General features: G+C 40.4%; 2 protein-coding genes across 3 annotated transcripts; both read left to right on the top strand.

Moving 5' to 3' along the window:
- Positions 1–1,194: 1,194 nt before the first annotated feature.
- On the top strand, positions 1,195–8,137 carry scel (sciellin). 2 transcript variants are annotated; one of them, XM_029530533.1, is made up of 26 exons: positions 1,195–1,302; positions 2,573–2,610; positions 2,886–2,994; positions 3,133–3,195; positions 3,313–3,390; positions 3,509–3,541; positions 3,626–3,667; positions 3,752–3,781; positions 3,871–3,915; positions 4,011–4,082; positions 4,197–4,265; positions 4,516–4,587; positions 4,678–4,746; positions 4,833–4,889; positions 5,494–5,556; positions 5,749–5,799; positions 5,899–5,940; positions 6,040–6,105; positions 6,214–6,261; positions 6,342–6,389; positions 6,540–6,602; positions 6,767–6,829; positions 6,937–7,002; positions 7,194–7,302; positions 7,526–7,628; positions 7,728–8,137. In XM_029530533.1, exons 2-26 carry the CDS (start codon positions 2,586–2,588, stop codon positions 7,742–7,744), a joined length of 1,503 nt encoding a protein of 500 aa, XP_029386393.1. In that variant the 5' UTR covers positions 1,195–1,302; positions 2,573–2,585; the 3' UTR covers positions 7,745–8,137. The 2 variants fall into 2 exon arrangements, with proteins under 2 accessions (XP_029386393.1, XP_029386392.1); XM_029530532.1 differs by having other exon boundaries at positions 6,934–7,002; positions 7,728–8,136.
- Positions 8,138–11,128: 2,991 nt separating this feature from the next.
- slain1a (SLAIN motif family, member 1a) lies at positions 11,129–18,711 on the top strand. The gene is made up of 6 exons (XM_029531027.1): positions 11,129–11,171; positions 15,597–15,746; positions 16,245–16,586; positions 17,033–17,221; positions 17,372–17,705; positions 18,587–18,711. Exons 1-6 carry the CDS (start codon positions 11,144–11,146, stop codon positions 18,660–18,662), a joined length of 1,119 nt encoding a protein of 372 aa, XP_029386887.1. The 5' UTR covers positions 11,129–11,143; the 3' UTR covers positions 18,663–18,711.
- The last annotated feature ends 913 nt before the right edge of the window (positions 18,712–19,624 follow it).

Below are 19,624 nucleotides of genomic sequence, written 5' to 3'. Positions count from 1 at the left end.
TGAGCTTTGATTTAAATTAATACAGCCATGCAGTGTGCGCATGCTTGCCCATAGGCAATAGCCGTAAACAGTGCCACTGAATAATGTGCAGCAGCCGGTTGATATTTAGGCTGTCTGGATTCTTTGCATTCCATCATCATCAAGCGTTCACCTACAAGTATCAGGCTGTCACACCCTCGCAGACTATGCTACTTTCATACCAATCATTACCTCGAACATGACACTCCCAGTCACGAAGCTCTCATTCACAGACACATTTATTATAACTTTGGTTTTATTTGCACTGCCGATCACTTAATTCTTGTTGTATCAATTAAGCTCTGTCTCTCATGTGGCACCTCACGTAGTCCTCTGGCTCTGCAATAGGCCTGGTCTTTGACACATATCATTATACATCACGTAAAATGTCATTTATTAGAAGATCCATTAAAAATTAAGGATGTGGTAACACCTGCCCAAGAATCAGTGGATGGTGGTGCGCTGTGTGGCTTTCCTTTGTGTTTTAAGTTTCTTTGTGATTGGCTCTAAAATTATAATGTTCATCTCAGATATAGATGGATAATGACATTCTTCCAACCTTCAAGGTTCAAAGTGGCAAGTAAGTCCTATATCTAGATGAGAGATCAGTGTATACTTGACAAATGTTCAATATTCAAGATGTTTTATTGTCATATGCACAATAAAAAACTCAGCAGCAAAACCACACAATGAAATTCTTACTATCCGTTCCTCCACACCAGACAGGACTTTAGCGAGACATGGGACGGATGGGGATTAAGGGGGGACAAATGTGCACACAAGGATAAGAATAAGAATTGAATAGTAATATAAAAAGAGTGTAAATATATATAATATACAATATAGTAAAATAAAGAAGAGAAACTGTGTAGTTCAAGCAATGTCACAGTGAATAAATAAATTATTTTAAAAATAGGTGATTTCATCAAATTCAGATATAGAGCCGGTCAGTGAGGCAAAAAACCCTACACACGCTTTGGATTTTTGCTTCCTTGACACCAAACAACAATAAGTTGCATTACAGGTCCTTCAGCACCTCACCCATGTCACTTTTTTCAAACTTACATGCAGAAAGCATTACAATTAATAAGACATGACTGGTGACGATGGATGAAGAGAGAGACTGTACTCTTTGATTGTTGTGTAAAGCCACACCCTTGGGCGGCCTTGGAATCTCCTCTCCTGCCATTAAAGCAGAAGGACTGACAGGACTACAGTTGCATACGACATTGTGAGAGACAGGTGCTGCGTTTGCTGTCTATTTTCAGCAGGTCTTCTCTGAAGGTAAGTCACATTCTGACTCCTTTGTCATTTTATGGTTTCAGTTAACGTATAAGCAATTTCCATTAATGTGAAAATATGCTTAAATACATAAATGATTCAATGTGAGGTACTGAGTTGGCTGAGTTTTACACTGAAGCGCCTTAGGTGCTGAAAATGCGTAAAATATACATACACTTGTTTGTGTATGAGGATCATGTAATGGTGCAACTATAATTGTAGAGAATTCATCACCATACGTGTGCTTTTCTAGTGACTTTATGAGGAATATAGAAATGTGTGACTGTACTTACAGGTACAGACATACATTAGACACAACAACATGGCATATATAGACACAATCCAGGATTTCTGGTTATATTACACAAGATGAATCTCACTGGCTGTAGAATACAAGAAAGACAACCAGCTGGGCTCATTTGTACAGTTTAACAACATGTTTGGTCATGAAAAAGTTTTTCAGTTACAACAGTAAAACCTGCAAGAAAACATTGTGTAATCAGAACATATTTCAAGGACGGTGTCTGGATTGGGCCCCCTATTTCAATAATAATAACTAATTCAGGTTTATTTTTTTGACAATGGCCATCAGTTTCAGTAAAAAAAAAAAGCTCCAAGACCAACTGAAGACCAGACACTGTCAACCACATTACGACAAGACATGCAAAAAAAAAACTCCACACAAGCCAAGATAATCGCAACGAACCCAACACTGTTTTGGGACAAATAAAGTCATCCAAAGACTGATCGCATGTATGATAACTGGACAGATGTTGAAGTTACAGTTACAGCTTCTCTCACAGATAAATACCTTTTCATTCAAGCTTCTGATATGAAAGTCTTAGCGCCTGGAATGTGAAGTGCAGTTGAAAGGTCACAATCTTTATCATCATTTGTTAATGACGTGTCACTGGTACGTCCCTCCACTCTGCTGACAAAGGTGTGTTTGGACAAGGTGTGTTATGGAGGGTGGGCGTGTCTTCATGTGGGTTCAGATCAAGACAAACCAGTTTAAGGATTAATCACTGAATCTGGAGTTGAGCAGAGCCCAAGTTGATAACGCTGCAGCTGACAGATGCCATCTGATGATAAAAAGACATGCTAGATTAAAAGATCTGTTTTAAATTAAGATCAGACTCCAGGTTAAACATATCCACTTAAAGGGCACTATGGAGATCAATGTTTGGAAGGTCTCAGTCCACAGTACCGTCTAGTGGTTCATACATTGTGGTTTCCTTAGGTTATAATTCCCCTGTTTTTTCACACCAAACAGGGAAAGCAACAAGATGAGCTGGTATTCATCCCAGACATGTAAGTACAAAGTGGAATATAAAATAATGAATTACTAAAAAAATATTTTAATATTTTAAATCCATAAACTTAAGAGAAAAGATTCAAAATTCAAAGGCTTTATTTGTCAAAAGATTTTTAGTTTTTGTTTATTAGTTGTTTAGTTCCAATCAGCTTTATTTAAACTATTTTACCACAAAGTATAATATTATAAGAGTAGAGTTAAATACTAATATAGGTTGTGGATATGTTTTGTCATCTGGAGGTGCCACATTATTCTTGTCTTGCGATTACAGCCAGGAGCACCAGGCCCAGCCAGATGGTAGAGGACAGCAAGAGGAAGTCAAATCTCCTGAAAGACAACAGCTGGATCAAAAAACCTGAGGATGAGGATGAAGCTGTGGAGTAAGTCATATAAACCATAGACACTGAAAAACAGGTTGTCTACGCTGCAACACAAAGAAGCCTCAGGAATGAGTGCAATTGTTGGGTGTGTCCTCCATTTTAAAAGAAAATCTGAATAATTTTTCTGTCTTCTTCTAGCCGGGACCCAAACTATGGCAAATCTATTCTGGGGCGGTACAGATCCAATGAAAATCTGGAGAGGTAAAATAAACATGCCAACCTTTCCTTGAATAAAGGGAAAACTTGTGAAAAGCTGTTACTTTCTGAGGTAAACATAAATGATCATTTCACCAATCCTTTCATTTTATTCAATCATAGTTCAGAGGATAACGAAGTGAAATCAACAACTACCACCACTGTAAGGACACCAACGTCAGTGCTGGCTCTCTCCAAGAGGTATCATCTCTATAAATATTCTGGTGTCTTTTTCCAACATCAATACAAGAATCTACTGGATCTTTTTTTTTTTTTTTTTTTTAATGTAAGAAAGCAATAATCAATTGTGTCATTGCAGATTCAGTGGAAGCCAGGACGAGCTGAAGAGCAGGTCAGTACAATATATGAATAGAATTATAGGAGATTTTTATATACATTAAACTGTGGTTTAATTAAACTTCTCGTTTACTTGCAGCACCCTCCCTCCAAGTAGCCCCACATCTTCCTACACTAAAAGGTATCTTCATAAAAACTAAACTAATAGTGAAATATTAAGTAATTTTTAAGTACATAAATGTAATAATCTGAATCTTTGTTACAGTACCTATTCATCCCTGAAGTCTCCAAGCACGTATGTAAAGTTTGTTACATGTCATGCAGGAAAACTCAGCAGAGAAACAATGACAGCATTGAATAACATTGTTTTTACTGTCATTATAGCACCACCACGTCCAAGACTACTGTCACAGAGCAGGCAAAAACAAGGTGCACAACAAATTCTTCAGACTAACAAGGGAAACTAAGAAACAGAGCACACAGAAGCACCTTGTAACTTTTCTTTTATGTTACTCTTCCTCCAGCACCACAACCTCAACGATCACCAAGGATGGAAAAACCACAAAGACCACCACCACCACCAGCAAGACTGTCGGGTAAAGACTGTCAGCGTTAATATACACCATCTTACTGCATATATTACCAACAGACACTTTTTTTAAAAAACTAATGAATTAATGTATTAATTCATTCATTTATTTATTTTATAGCTCTCCTACAGTTAAATCTCCCACCAAGACTGAGACATTCACTGAGCGAGTCCTGTCTACAAGCAAAGAGTACATATAATTTTTATTATCTTTTTTGGACTAAAGTATAAGTACCAGAACATAAATATAAATGATAAAACTCAGTTTACAATGAAAAGAAAAAACTTGTCATTGGTATATTTCCAAATATAACATTATTGAGCTGCTGATACTGTTCCACATTAATGGTCAGGGCAGTTTTCTCAAACTTCTGTGTGTGAGTTTCTTGTCATTTTGTCAATCATGTAATGTTAGTTTGATCGGCCATCTGTTCACACAGGGCGGTATACTCGAACTTCACCCCTACCAAAACAACCAAGGTGACTGAGACAACTGTCACCAGTGATAAGAGGTAAAACACTTTCACTTTCAATTGTAACAGTTAGAGCTTAACGCTGTCCATGACGGTAATGGTTTATTTTATTTTTTATTTTTCCAACAGTGCAGACAGTAAACTTAACGACGCACTCATCCTTTCTCTGAACAAGGATGAGTCCTCACCCTCAGACAGGTGATCAAGAAAATGAATTGTCTTCATCGGGGCACCAGACTATTGCTAATAATATGTTTTACTAAGGTATTTTTTCTCCTTTACAGTAAAACAACTGTCACTACAACTGAAACTGTGATCGTCAAGAGCAGCCCCGTCACAAGGTGAGTTTCATCCTGTACAGTTAGTGTGATGAATGCGCTGGTCATTTTTCTATATTTTACCTGTCAACAAATCTAAAAATAAAGAAATAATGAACGAAGCAACAAAGACTTTTTCTTCTTAACAAGTCTACATAACCGAAGCCGCATATATCTTTTTGCTCTGAGCCACACAGCTTCACTGAGCCATTATGCAATACATTTTCATCTCAACCTCTGGAGATATGTAGGATCATTTTGGGCCCAGGTGGCCTTCAGGGGCTCAACTGCTGCATGAGTGCGTAGTGTGGTTCTGCAGTGCCTCATGTCTGTTCAGTGTGTCTGAGGCGTGCAGCCATTCAGCCAGGATTAAAGAGGAAATGTGATAATGACCTTTTTAAGTTACCTTATTCTCTGATATTAGCTTCTTTTTCACATCAGACCATGTAAAGGAGCATATGCATATTATATAATGTAGTAATTACTGCACTTACAGTTTTGTTTTGTTTTGTTTTTTTCTTTACTACTCAAGTTTATTCAGTCTGGGATGGCCTTTGGTTTTTGTTGGTGACTGTTCATCTGCTAATTAACAATTGATTTACCTTTTGTTGAAATAATTCGTCTGCAGCACTGAAGACATGCTCTATGATACACTCATTCCCAAATCCACCAAAGACGACGCCACAGACAGGTAACGTTTGCAAACTGATTCCTATTTGCAACACTCCACTTCTAAATTTCCCACATTTTGGATTCATAATTTCCAAATGAGTTCATAAAAGGTTTATAAGCCATTGTAGTGTGATTGTAATTGTTTATGAATGGCTGTTACTATGACTTGATTAAACTGATTATGTAATAAGTAATATCCATTTAATTACAGCAAAACAAATGTCTACACTACTGAGACTGTGACTGTGAAAAGCAGCACCGAGTGAGTTACTTCACCACAACTTACGTACCGTGAAAGTTGCATTAAATATCAGACAGTCAGTTATAAATATTTTCCTGTTTTTTTTTTGTTTTTTTTCAGAGATAGCATAAAAACCTCACCCACAATAAGGACTTCTTCTACGTAAGCTAAACCTTTGTCAATTATTTGTATGATAAATAGACCTATCAGGAGGATGGCAGCAAAAATCACTGTATACTTAAAATATTGTTGTATTTGCAGGGCTGAGGATGACTTATATGACACTCTGCTGCCCAAAGGCATTACATCTGTGTCTTCTCCTGTCAGGTGAGGTGATTTTGTCTCAGTGATTGACTTGGGGGAAAAAAAAAAAACAACAACAACCCAACTAATTATCCTGTGAGTTAAACAAGACACTGATATTGTCACCTGCAGCTCGAGCATCACAAAGCGAGAGGTTGTGACGGTGGAGAGCAGCAGAGGGTGAGTCCTGGAAATGAACGACAGTTTATTCTGTTTCGTCTGTAATACTCTTTTCTCATGATGTTTTCTGTGCCAAGTAGGGGAGAAACCCCAACTCTGTCGTCACCGTCCTTTTACAGAAGCGGCAGGTAAACATGCAAACATATTTCATTTTACAGAATCAGATTGACAAAATGTGTCTATTGAAGCAAGTGAGAAGAAGAGCTGCTGACAAAAAAGTACTGTAATGCTGATAGAGGAATACATGTCCAACTTGTTCCTCTTCCTCTTTGATGCAGTTACAGCTCGTACACTGATGATAGTCCCTCCACCCGCACCACATCCTACAGCACCAAGCCCAGGTAAACATTTGACTAATCATTATTGCTCACGCATGATGAAAATACAGCTTCGTTCACACACACACACACACACACAGTCCTCCTGCAGATAGGAAGTTCAATCTAACAATGCTTTTACTTTTTATTCGCTCATGTGACCTGTGGTTCATTTTGTCCTTGTACAGCTATGAGTACACCAGTATCACTAGTCCCACTGTGTACTCCTCATCATCATACAGGAGCAGCAGGTATGAGATTATCTTACATACGATTGGGTTTGATATTGGTACTCAGTTATATAATCACAGAATTATATCAGAGTAAAGTAAGACTCTAACTGAAACTCTCACAGCAGGTCAGATGACCTGGATTCACTCTACCCCAGCTCCTCCATGAGGAGTTCCTATAAAACTTCTGAGAGGTAAGAAAAGTGCCTGACAGTCTTTCATCACCTTAGAAACACTAGTTTTGCAAAGAATTTTCACAAGTTGAATAGTTTTCACATGGATTTGGGTCACACTACTGTTTACACATTCAACAATGAACTTATAACATAGACTAAAAACACCTTTAATATATGTTTAATCCACTTTATTATCCTTTTGCGTACAGGACGGTGCTTGAGAAAGACCTGTGCACTTCTTGTCGCAAGCCCTTCACTGGTGATGCCAAGATGGTCCTGGATGACTTGAAGATCAATTGTCATGCATCCTGCTTCAAAGTGAGTGAATTAGTTAAGTCTCCTAATGTACGTTAAAAATATAACTAAAGTAAAAGGCCCAGGGCTTTTAGCTCATGACCATAAGTACAAGGTTTCAGATAAATGTAGTAAAAGTAAAAGTGTGTGGTAATATTCCACTGCTGGTAACCAGATGTTATGGGAGACTGTGCAGCTGACTGCTCAGCGTGTATCTCTGTCCTTATGTGAGTGTTTGTTTGAACAGTGTGAGGTGTGCAACACCACTCTGGGTCATCTGAAAGCCGGGGACAGCATGTGGATCTACAGACGCATGGTGCACTGCGAGAACTGCTTTGAGATCACTAGAGGTAAAGTGGAAAATGTACTCCCAGTCCTTCATGTCAATGAATATTACTCTGAAGTCAATGAAAACGAATTTAACATGTGATCTCCTTTTGACCCAACAGATAAATGGCGTCGCTGAGTCTCTCCCTGAGCTTTGAATGGTGATTACTATGTGACTAAATAGAAAATGAATATTTGTTGATTGGGGTGACGGCGGTTTTCCTGCACTGACACATGTGGGACTTGGTGTTCTGATACATCTGTTACATTACAGATATATTAACTATTTTAGTAACATGCACACACTATTGCAGCTATTTAACATGATATTTTTCTTTCTGTAGCTACTTTTTCTGACGTTTAGCATAGCATTTATGTTAGTATGCTAAATCTGCCTGTGGGGCGTAGCACTGTTGTGCGAAATGTGTTTGGAGATGTTGCAATATATTGGGCCGGGGTTTTTTTTTCTGTGTGCAATAAAGGCAATTGATTCTTCATTATCAAAAGGCAGTAAAAGGTGTCATTTATTTTAGTGTATGGATGCCCTGTTGTTTGTTTATATCAGTCTTGTCTCTATAGTTAGCATGTTTACTTCTGAGATATTTTTCTCTCATCAAGATAAATCTTGATAATTGGAGGAAAATAATTTGTGTGATCATATAAATCATATAAATATCCTACATGTATTTCTCAGATTCACACTTGTATGTTTTCCACAGATTTACTTAAAATGTTAATTTGTATTCACGATGTAGTTTTTGCCTCAACTGATGAGATAATTGAATCATCTCCATGCAGATGTAGCCATCTCTTTGTGGTCGTTCTGTGTCTCTTTGTAGCTATTTTGGTCTTTGTGGCCATTTACCATCTCGTTTTTATTGTAGTCTGCCTCTTTGTGGCCGTTGAGTGCGTAATTGTTGTCGTTATGCAGCTCTCTTTGTGGTTGTTTCGCATCTCTTTAGGGCTACCACATGGATCTGTTCAGTTAACCGTGCATGTGGGTGGCTGTCTGGGGTTTTTTTTTTTTTTTTTTTTAATCTTTTGTTTTTTTATTTTTTTAGGGGGTGATTTGGATACTTGGATTTATCTCATCGGTATTTCTTAAACCATCTCTGGGTCTCAGCAATGACTTTGCTGTTTCTGTCACAAACAGACCTCCATTTAGAAGGCTGTTTTTTTTTTTTGTTTTTTGTTTTTTGATGAAGAAAGTGTGTCACAAAAACTATCTGAGCCACATTCACAACAACAACGACAACAACAACAAAATAAAAATAATAAATAATAATAAATCTTAGTCTGCTTCAGTAACGAATAGTTGCTCAGCAGTGGTGTGATGGGAGTTGAACTCCAGACTGCTGACCAATGAGAAGGAGGCTGAGCAGTCATACCAGCAGCAGCGGCAGCAGCAGCATCAGTGTGTATGTGTGTGTGTGTGTGTGTGTGTGTGTGTGTGTGTCTGTAGTAGTAGTAGCTTTAAACAGGGGAATCTGGACACCCTCTCTGAATTGAACAGGGACCTTCTGCGGGCGGGCCGTGCGCCTTATTGCCTCTCTCCATGTGCTCTTTACCAAATGGAGGCAGAAGTGTTGAACCCCCAGATGATGGCAGACGTCAACGGCAACAATAAAATCACCAACGCGGAGCTGGAGGTGCTGAAGCTTCAGGAGCTGGTCCGAAAATTGGAGAAGCAAAACGAACAATTGCGCACACGAGCCAACGCTGTAAACAATTGCTCGGCCGGCCCTCATCTCCAGACCTCCCTGTCGTGTCTGCGCGGCGGCTCTGCCGACCATTTCTCCTGCAAACATGGCATCTCCAGCCCGACACGGTCCCATCCGTGCGCCCCCGAGGAGCCGTTCGCCTATTTCCAGCCGAGCTCGGTGTCTCCCGACGCCGCCGCCGCGGAGGACGGAGGAGGCGCCGCCGCTGGAGAAGCGACTGTTTGGGATGAGGTGGATGTTTTGGACCTGAACGCCGTCCTCCCTGTCGGGGAGCCGGAGAGCTGGTAACCGTGCATGTCTTGGATTGATGCCTTTGTGAAATGAGATTTAAGAAAACAACAGCTCCCTTTGTGTGTCTGTGTGTTGTTGTTGTTTTTAATGACCCAGCAGATGCTTCGCAGGCCGCCAGTTTAGAGACATCAAGTGTAAGGCGACCCTGCCATGTATCCTCTGATCGATTACACTATTGATCCCTCTGTAAAATCAGGAGGTTGGCAGAAACTGTGAAACGGGGAAGAACAAAATTAGATCAGACTCAAGCTTTGGGCATCCCAGAATGCAGTGTGTCTGCAGCATAGGTATGAGTTGAGAGTCAGACAGCACTGGGATGAAATTAGAAACAGTGACCTCCTTCAGCTGGTGATCAAACAGCCCGGCTTTGTGTGCAGCGTGGAGCCTCCAGGCTGGACTACTTTGAGAAAGCTGTATCTGCTGACTTGGGGAGCTCAAGCACTGACATGATGACTGCTGATGGCGTTTGCACTTTTGTGTATCTGATGTGATGATGTGGAAAAATGTAGCACACAGCTGAAGGCAGCAGTGATACACTCACACAGTGTGCGTTCAGTCCATTTAACACAACCAAACGGATCCACCGAGTCCGTGTGACGCTGCGGCCTGGCTGCTGAATAACAGATCAGTTCTGGTTGGTTCACGTTCTTCTCCCTAGATGCAGAGGAGGCATCATTTTTTTAATAACCCAGTTTAGATCCCTTTTAGGAATATGCCACTCCAGCGTCACACGCTGAGGCATAAGTCTCGAGGGATGCAATGAATAATCATTTTCACTTTTCGAGACTCATGTATTCATCATTTGGTGTATAAAATACTAAACACTAGATTTTTATTTGATCGTAAATGACAAAGACAAGCAGTAAAAAGAGAATATTTAGAAATGTTGCTTGGAAAACAGGGAAGTTTATTCATTATGATATTATACTTGTTAATTATTCTCATGTTGACAGTCTAATACATTCAGTGTTAGTGTCTGCCTGTCAGAGTCAGAAGAGATAAACCTCCTATTGTGGCTGTTATACATCACTGCAATGAATGAATCTGTCAATGCCAGAGTTTTTATTTTACATGGTTGGTTTCATGGGTCAGGTTGCCAATAAAATGGCAATTTCCCTTTGTGGGAACTTTGAATTTTACTGTTATTTGGATTATATTGACAATCACTCCCTTTACACAGCCAGATGTTTACTTTTGCTGTAAAATGGCTTCATCTCAGACAGCATTACATCTGATATATACTGGAGAGTAAAACTCAGCCCTCCAGACCTCTGGCTAATATTTTGTCTGGACACAGATTGTTCTACAGCCTCCAGCTTATGTGAGTGAGGTTCTCACCGTAAAGTAACTGTGTGTTATATTGTGCTATAAAAGTAGCAGGACTAAACTGAGGGGGGGGGGTTGCGTTATGTTCCAGGCTCTATGTGAGTCCCAAAGCCAAGCTGCAGAATGAGAGCGTCCTCAGTCCTCTCCAGTGGTGCAGGCAGGTCCTGGACCACCCGGGGCCTGAGGTGGAGCTGGCTAAGATGACCCTCTGTCACAGACTGGACCAAGGTACGGCATACTTAGCAGTCAGATTACTGGCCTTCATCCTCAGCCACATCTGGACATCTGTTTCTCTGGCTTTCTGACATGTGATGATAAGCTGTGACACACTTCACCCACAAAATGTCTCCACGTGCAGCAGGATTTCAGTTTGGGCCCGTGGGAGCAGACTGCTTTAACACAGCTCAGCCGTTTTGAACCATTTCACCACTTAACTCACCGTCTAAATTTATGGGCTTTAATGTACCTCAGCCAACTTCCCACTGTGATTATTTCTGTTCTAGTGGACTTGGATGGACTCCCATTTTGACACATATCACTGTTTCTACAGAACCATTAAGATGAGTTTAAAGGATTTGCCATTATGCGGCTATAAAAAAGAAACAGTGTGATTCAGAGGAACTCGTGTTGTACCGTTCCATATTGTTGTTAAGGGGCAAACAGTGTAGGCATGTAGAGATTAATTTAAATCTCTGAAAGCATCACCATCTTTACATTATATAACCACCATCAACCAGCTGGTTATGTAAACACATACAGGAACATACATCTACATTTTTAAAGGGTCCATATTTTACACTTTTCTTTGAAGTTTTTATATCCATAAGAAAACATGTTTGGCTACTCGCTCCCTGAGGCTTCTCAATGGAGATCGAGGAACAAAAGGCTAGTGAGGGCCGGCTCGGGTGAGAGTAGTGATTTCAATGCTTTGACATCACGAAGTCCTGACAATTCATTTTTAGGCCCAGTAATTGAATACAGGCTGTGTGTATTTCTAAACCTACTGAACACGTGGATACTTTCACAGTATGAAATAGAACCAAACCTGCTTCATAATAAAAGAGAATTCAAGAGGAAATGAGTCGATTTTAAGGCTCTGTGCTAAGCTAAGATACGACTTTAATGTTGCATGGACAGATGGGAAAGTGGCGTTCATCATAAACACTTATCTACTGTATGTTGGCAGCCCCCGGACAGCAACAGATATCTCATTCACCTCTCTTCAGGAATTTCACATGCACCCAAGTGTCCTGGATTTGAGTCTTGTCCTGGTTTTGATTATATTTAGAATATAGTGGAACATTTGCACAGGACACAGTAAGACCTTGCTCTTCAGTTGCCTGCGTAGATGATTGTAACATTATCCAGTTAGTTGATGATCTGTGGTGTCTCTGTCTTTGGCTCATCGATCTGATTAGTCATTTCTCTACTGAAGAGTCATCTTAAACAATTAAGGACAAACATTGAATCAAATCTAGAATTTGCAAGAGTGAACAAACCACTGTCACTATTCATTAAATCGTTAATCACCATATATCACCACCATATTTAGTTTTTCTCATTGAAGACTTCCTACCATATGTTGGGTTTGCACCTGAATAACCTGGATATGTCATTTAAATACAATTATATCCTGTTTTATATTGGTTGGATGTTGTCTATATGCACTAACACATAACCATAATACTAGAAAACCCCATCAGTGTGCTATGAATTGATATTAGCTGCCAGACCCAGTTTTAGATTTGGTTCTCCACCGGCTGGTTCTACACTCCTGCAAAGGGATATGGTTGCCATAGAAACCATGCTTACATGAACTGAGGTTTTGTTTGGGCTTTTTTTTTTTTTTTTTTGGGGGGGGGGGGGTTGTTTGTTTAATAAAAGATTTACCCTGCATAGCCTGTATTATCAAAGCACGTACTGTTGCACACGTTGGTGTATGTATGTCTACCACTTTGATTTGAAACTTAAAAACTGTTTTTAAAGCGCCGTTATATATTTGCAGGCCTCCTCTGTCCGTGCTGTGATTGAATTCTGCATATTTGTTACTGTTTGATTGGATGTTCGTCAGTGTGTTTACAGTTCAAGGTCCCCGTTTTTCTCTAAAGCTGTATTCAGTGAAGCTTTGGCTCCCCTCCTATGGGCCATGAATACATCCTTGTCCCTGAGCTCCAGTGGCTGTTGTTTGTGTAACTTGCTGTGAATGCTAGTTTTTATCCAATAGTGCTTGAGCCTAATTGTGTCAGGAATGCCAAATGCTGCACTCTGTCAGGTGTGTGCCACTCTGACTACCGATCAGTGGGGGTGAGCTTAGTGTTTACACACTGGCGCACACATTGACAACACATTATCTCATCTCATCCTGGTCATCTTAGTCTAATCTATTCAGCTGTTAAAAAAAAAGAGCAGTGCTACTTTCTGTTAGGGGATATTTTATTTGAAGTTTTTAAGTTGCAATAGAACTTTTTAATTGTTATTTCATAAGAGCAAGAAGATGGACTATTGTGCTTCACATCTTAGAATGATTTATTATGATGACATCGACTGTATGTTAGTTGGGTTTATCAATCCATTCCTATTATTATATTTATGATGTGTATTGATTGTGTTGACATTTCTTGCAAACCAAATTACCCCTCAGGGACATAAAGAGTTTTTAATCTAATGTAGTACTAAGAGAATATTTGAGGTGACAAACAGACCCTCGCAACCTCAAATTAGTGGTTTGTCGAGCATTATGACTGGTTTATTTTACTGATGTATAAATATAATAATGACCATGAAAAGCTACAGCACATAATCTTCTAATATGATATAACAAATATAACAATGATAATAACACAAATCAAATTTAAGCTTTGTGAATTAAATCTCTCCAAGCCAAAGTAGACCATAGTAGACCTAATTCTGATTTTCGGAATAAGTTCTAGCCGACATGCACAATCCCTGCTTATCCTAATACCTCTCCAGAAAAATCTGTTGTTTAGCCCAATAAGCCGCAGCGGTAAGCTAAACCTCATCCACTCTTGTATCAGCCCAATCATTTAAAACATCAATACTGATCTGTAAAAACCAGATTAACATTTGGCTGGGGTGAGTTGAAATGAAATCAATGTACTGTATGCGTGCATGTCGATGTCTGTGTGTTGTGTGGTAAAGCAATCAGACTAACATTTCCTTTTCTACGATCTTGTGTCTAGCTAAGCGGTGGCGAGGAGTCTCCTCCGTCCGTCCGTACAGCTGCATAGAAGGGCTGCCCACCCTCAGCTGCCCCGTCCTGCCTTACACTAAATCTGCTGCACTAACAGAGGCCCCAGGTAACACACATGCACAGAGGAAATGTGGCCACATACTAACGGCTGAATCGCAGATTTAATTTATGACTTAATTTGCATGGCTGGTCTTCAAGTAGCATACTGGGCAGCCTTGTTTGTTTATCACTTATCAAAGGTCAGTAGGCCGGTCAACTGGTTAATTCACCGCTTTGATTTTCACCAAAATATCTCACATCATCACATTATAGAGAATGAGTCCTATTGACTGAGGTGATTCCCTGATTTTTCTTCTGATGCCACAAACAAGACATTTTTTTTACTTTACTTGTAAGATTACAGAAATTGCAACACCTATGAGAGGGATTAGCACAAAACCAACTTTCATGATGCCACAAAAACCTTGGATGGACATTCAAGTGGCCCTCAGGATGAAATATAGTGACTGTGGTGATCTCTGACCATCAGGTCACCACTTAGTTGTAAAACTGATGGGATTCCAGTTAATCTGAGGTATACTGGAGTTTAATGATTAGTCTTAAATTATGAAATGTTAACGGGCTAACACAATAATTGACATTACATATAACACTTTTCCTGCTAACCATCAGCATGTTCACATTATTTTGACTGTAAAGCTTTTGTCTTCCTGCCTCACAGATCCACCAACATGTTTCTCCTGCCCTAGTTTCAAAATTAACACTGGAACTAAAATACTCACTGGATGTACAAACGAGGGCTAATTATCTTACATTTTCTTCACCAATATGTGAAACTTTATGCACGGAAATCTTCATTGCTAAAAATGAAACCACATCTTTTCTTGAATCTCCCTGTACTTGCTCCATTTTCACATCCAATGAAAGAATGCAGAGCCAAAAGAATCTTCCTAAATACTTTAGGAGCTCACTGTACAAACATAACCCAGATTCTGAAACAACTTGGTACTTGCAGTTTGCACCCAGATTACAGCAAAATGCAGGGAAGAGATTATAAATTCATGATTTGCGGCAGCTGGAGACAAGCATGCTCGAACACCACCACAAAAAAACAACCTTCTGCTCTTTTATCTATATTTCACATCGACACGGCCTGTAAGTGCAGGTGGAGTTAATAAATGTCTCCTCTGCTGTGCTCTCATCTTTTCAGCCCCACTGACATCGTCTGGACAGTCTTTTCTTCAGCCGAGTCTCCCACTCAGGGCCAGCTGCAGCCTCGGTGACAGAGCGCCCACCTTCCTATCAAACTCCACTCTCCACAGTAAGACCCGATGCTCTGTCACTCATTTCTACAGCGTAACCTTGTGTGAGGCAGAATGCAGTCTTATGAAGTGTGTTAAAATAAACACTGTCTCCCTCCCGTGTGTGTTTTATTTTTTTAGATGTGGGTCGCCGGCACGCAGCAATCAGTCCCCAGTCTTCCCTGGACAGCGAAGTGGGTGTTTCAGAGCTGGAGGATGACTCCATCTCTATGAGCTACAAACTACAGGACATGACAGACGTGGAGGTCATGGCACGACTTCAGGAGGAGAGTGAGTCAACCATCTGAATTACTTGAGGGCATTAAAGAGCACTGAGAAAACGTAATATAAGTAAAATATATCTGAGCTTTGAAGTGAAAATACACCATGACAATCCTTGTTCCTCCGACCTTCTTTACATTAAATATACATCATTTTTATGGTAGTTCTGCATTACACAGTGTTGTTTTTCTGGGCTGGCACGCTCACACACACAATGCACAGTCCTGAGACTGAAATGGATTACTGGATTACTCATGTATGTCTAAAACCAAGATAAATGTTTGACCCTTGAACAGCTGAACTCGAGCAGACAGTGATATCTTGTTTATGAATAATGCAGAAGGTTTCAGGAGAAAATCTTCCCAGTATCAGCCTGGTCTTCTGATTCACTGACTAAATAATGGATGAGGGGTGCATCCAGAGGGGATTGGGTCATAGACCATGGAGGTCCACGAGGTTCTGGCTCGTGTTTTCCACAGATAATAGCAACAATCTGTCACCTTGTAGGTCTCCGGCAGGACTATGCCTCTACCTCAGCAACAGCCACAGCCACAGTCAGCCGTCGGAGCTCCAGCTTCTCATTACACTCCCTGAGGCGCAGCGAGATGGATCTGGAGGAGGAGGATGAGGAGGATGAAGGGTACGACCAGCTCCCCCCCCCACAGCCTCGACTGTTCCGCACAGGGTCTATGCAGAGGGGCAACCTGCCCCACTCTCACACCTTCTCCAGTATCAGAGACTGCAGACGCAGCTCGACCACCCCTCAGTTTTCACTCAGTGGACTCTCCCAGTATTCTGGGCCTTCCAGCCTGACCACGGAAACACACTCAGTATACAGGAATAGCACAGGTGAGTGTCGAATGAAGCCCTTCTTCGCTGTTCAATGTATTTCACTACGCTACCTGGATTTCTTCTGTGAACTAAAGCTGAATGTCCCAGTTCAGGCTTAAAGCAACGGATTTACCCACATTTGAGATGTCCTTCATTTCTGTCCAGACAGTTTTTCTGTGTGCCAAGACGGATTTCAGAAGTGATCGTGGTTATAGGATTTATGTTCATGTCAGTCTACTCTGTCCTGTCAGTCACATACAGATGTTGTAGTTTACGATAAGTTTGACCTAATGAGGAGCAAATGTGAAAATTAGGACATGAACATACCAGGCATATTTAAGTTTCACTTAATTTACTGAAGGGTTTCCTGTGGTTTTATTTTGAAATGTGATAAAAATTTCCAAATCCTCAAATTGAGTCAAAATGTGCAAAACCCGCTCTGGTTTGTTGATTTGGTTACATAGACAAACTACGGAGAAGCATGCCAAACTTGATCCGAGCTCCCAGCATGCCCAGCGTTCCCAGTATTCCTTGTCTGGCATCTCCTGTCACACCCCCCTCCCACGGCCCCTCCTCCTTACCAACGATATCCTCCCTCCGGAGCAGCCAGAGCTTTGACTCATCAAGTGGGCTCGCACGGCTCCAGTCCTCCAGTAAGGCTTTGCTCCTCATGTCTATGAATAAATCAGCCATTTTAGGCAAATTTCTATTCATGACTTAATATAAAGCACTGTTGTTTTTTTTAAAGGCATGGCAATTTCACTGCTTTCATGTTAATTCTCACATTTCTCTTTTTGTTTCAGTTCCCTCCCCGGGCCAGCTCACTCAGCGAGTCCAAAGTGTGGCGAACTTCCCCACCACTCCCAGACACCCGCTAAAAGCCACAGCGTACGTGAGCCCCACAGTGCAGCAGGGCCCCACCTCCAGCTCTCTGTCCACCTCTACCAGTCTGCACGCCATCCCGAGCAGCATCGCACTGCCTCAGCCCCTCAAACCCAGCAGCAGTCTGGTACCACAGCCCCTAAAGGCCAGCGCCAACCAGCCGGCTGCCCCCCGCAGCTCCCTTCCCCGCCCGGCCTCCTTTGTTGGTACAAGTGGTGTTCCACGTGCAAGTAAACTTGCCCCCCCCACACGCAGGTAAAGACAGAAACACCGTATCATATATAAAATATACTGCTGGCAAAACAGTGTACAGTATATAGAGGCCGATGTGTTGCACATTCTGTATTATGAATTTATCAATCAGTTAGTTGATTGATAAACAATATTGATTGTTTCAGGTTGTAAAAATATAAAAACGTGTTGCATGATAGTAAATTTAATTTATGGGGTTTTTGGACATTTAGATTGAAATTGTGTTTTTCACTGATGTTTTATTAACCAAACTTATGATTGATTTTGATAGTTAAATTCATTATTAGTTGCAGCCTTATACTTTATGCACAATGGAAACATTGGGTGTCCACAGTGGGGTGCTATTGGTAAAGGCAGAGTACGCAACATCACTACTTGAGTAAAAGTACAGATACTTCTTGTCAAATATTACTCCAAGTAAAGATATTGACTGCAAATTGAGAAGAAGTACTCCACCGCTGATAAGGAGTTGGACCACACTGGCCACAAGCTAATGCGTGGTTATCTGAATGCAAGAGGTGTGCGTGTTACAAATTAAAAACAATGAACAGCAATGTTAGACTAAACGTAAACATAAAAGTAGCGAGTAGCGAGAGCATCAATAGAAATGTAGTTTAGTAAAAAGTGCAATATTTGTCCTTCAAATGTAGTGAAGTGTAAGTAAAAGCATCCCCCAAAAATAATACTACAGTAAAGTACAGATACTCAAAAACTGTACTTAAGTACAATACTCAAGTAAATTTACTTTGATTACTGTCCACGCCTGGTTAAAGGTCTGCCGCTGGAAGTCAAGTTAAACCACCCTTTCTGTGATACTTGATAGAATTCCACCTGAGTTTATTGGATATGTGGTCTTTAACTGACTTATTTCTTCACATCTGTAGTTTGCTGACCCCCCCAAAGAGCCTGGCTGCCCTGAGTGCCCTGAGGGATGGCAGCTGGAAAGACGGCTGCTACTGAAGACAAACGGACAAAGGGAAGTTTAAGAGGCGAACAGGGTAACGCTGAGTGGGACCCAACTGATTTCAAATGTTGGTGTCAAGGGTTCTGTCTCGTGGGCTGTGACCCGAGAGAGAGACTGAACACTTCTAAAAAGCACTACTCCTCAGTGAAAGACAAAGTAGAGACTGTGAACAGTTATGGGTCCAGCAGGCTGGATCTTAACCTTACTACCTGCTGAAATAGACTGACACACATCTGAAACAACCTGGCAATATTCTGATAATCGATTGTTAAATGTGAACTGGATCTTCTTTGATATGTGTTTTTTGATTTGTCATTGTGGATAGTTAAGGCTAAGTTCATTCAAAAGAGTAATTTTTTTTTCCCCAGTTGAAATCTTAGAAAAAAAAATATAGCCCTAAGCTTTTGTACATGCATTTAATGATTTCATCTGACTAACTTTGCTTTTTGTTTTCTATTTGTTTGTTTGTTTTCAGACTGTGGTGTCGGATATAAAGTTGAACCTGAAATCTGATCTGATTTTGTTACATCCTGTGCCTGTTAAAAAGCAGTGTAAATCATGTCTTTCACTAATATTTATCGGCTGGACCTTGCAGCACTTTTGATCAGAATTATTATTAACTTTGTTTCTTCAGTACAGTATGACATCTCTTAATGTAAGTATAAACATTATACCCTCTGGCTAGTTTATTTTCATTATTGTTTACATGATGGCTGATATTTTTCATGTTCTTTGATAAACGTAATCGTTGCAATGGCATTGCACATAGAGCCCTGATGCTTTTTAGGGATGACAAGAATTTAAAGAGAAGGTGAATTTTTAAAGTGAATAAAGGTCTTTCAAAATAATTTAGCATATTCTGAGTCTGCCTTCAATATAGTTCATGTGTATTTCAATATCAAAACGTGAACATTGAAAGGAAAATTGTGAAAAAAAAAAAAAAAACGACTTTGTGGGT

This window comes from Echeneis naucrates, chromosome 21, assembly GCF_900963305.1.
Source record: "Echeneis naucrates chromosome 21, fEcheNa1.1, whole genome shotgun sequence".
In the NCBI taxonomy this organism is placed as follows: Eukaryota; Metazoa; Chordata; class Actinopteri; order Carangiformes; family Echeneidae; genus Echeneis; species Echeneis naucrates.
This window is presented reverse-complemented; position numbering and strand designations above follow the sequence as displayed.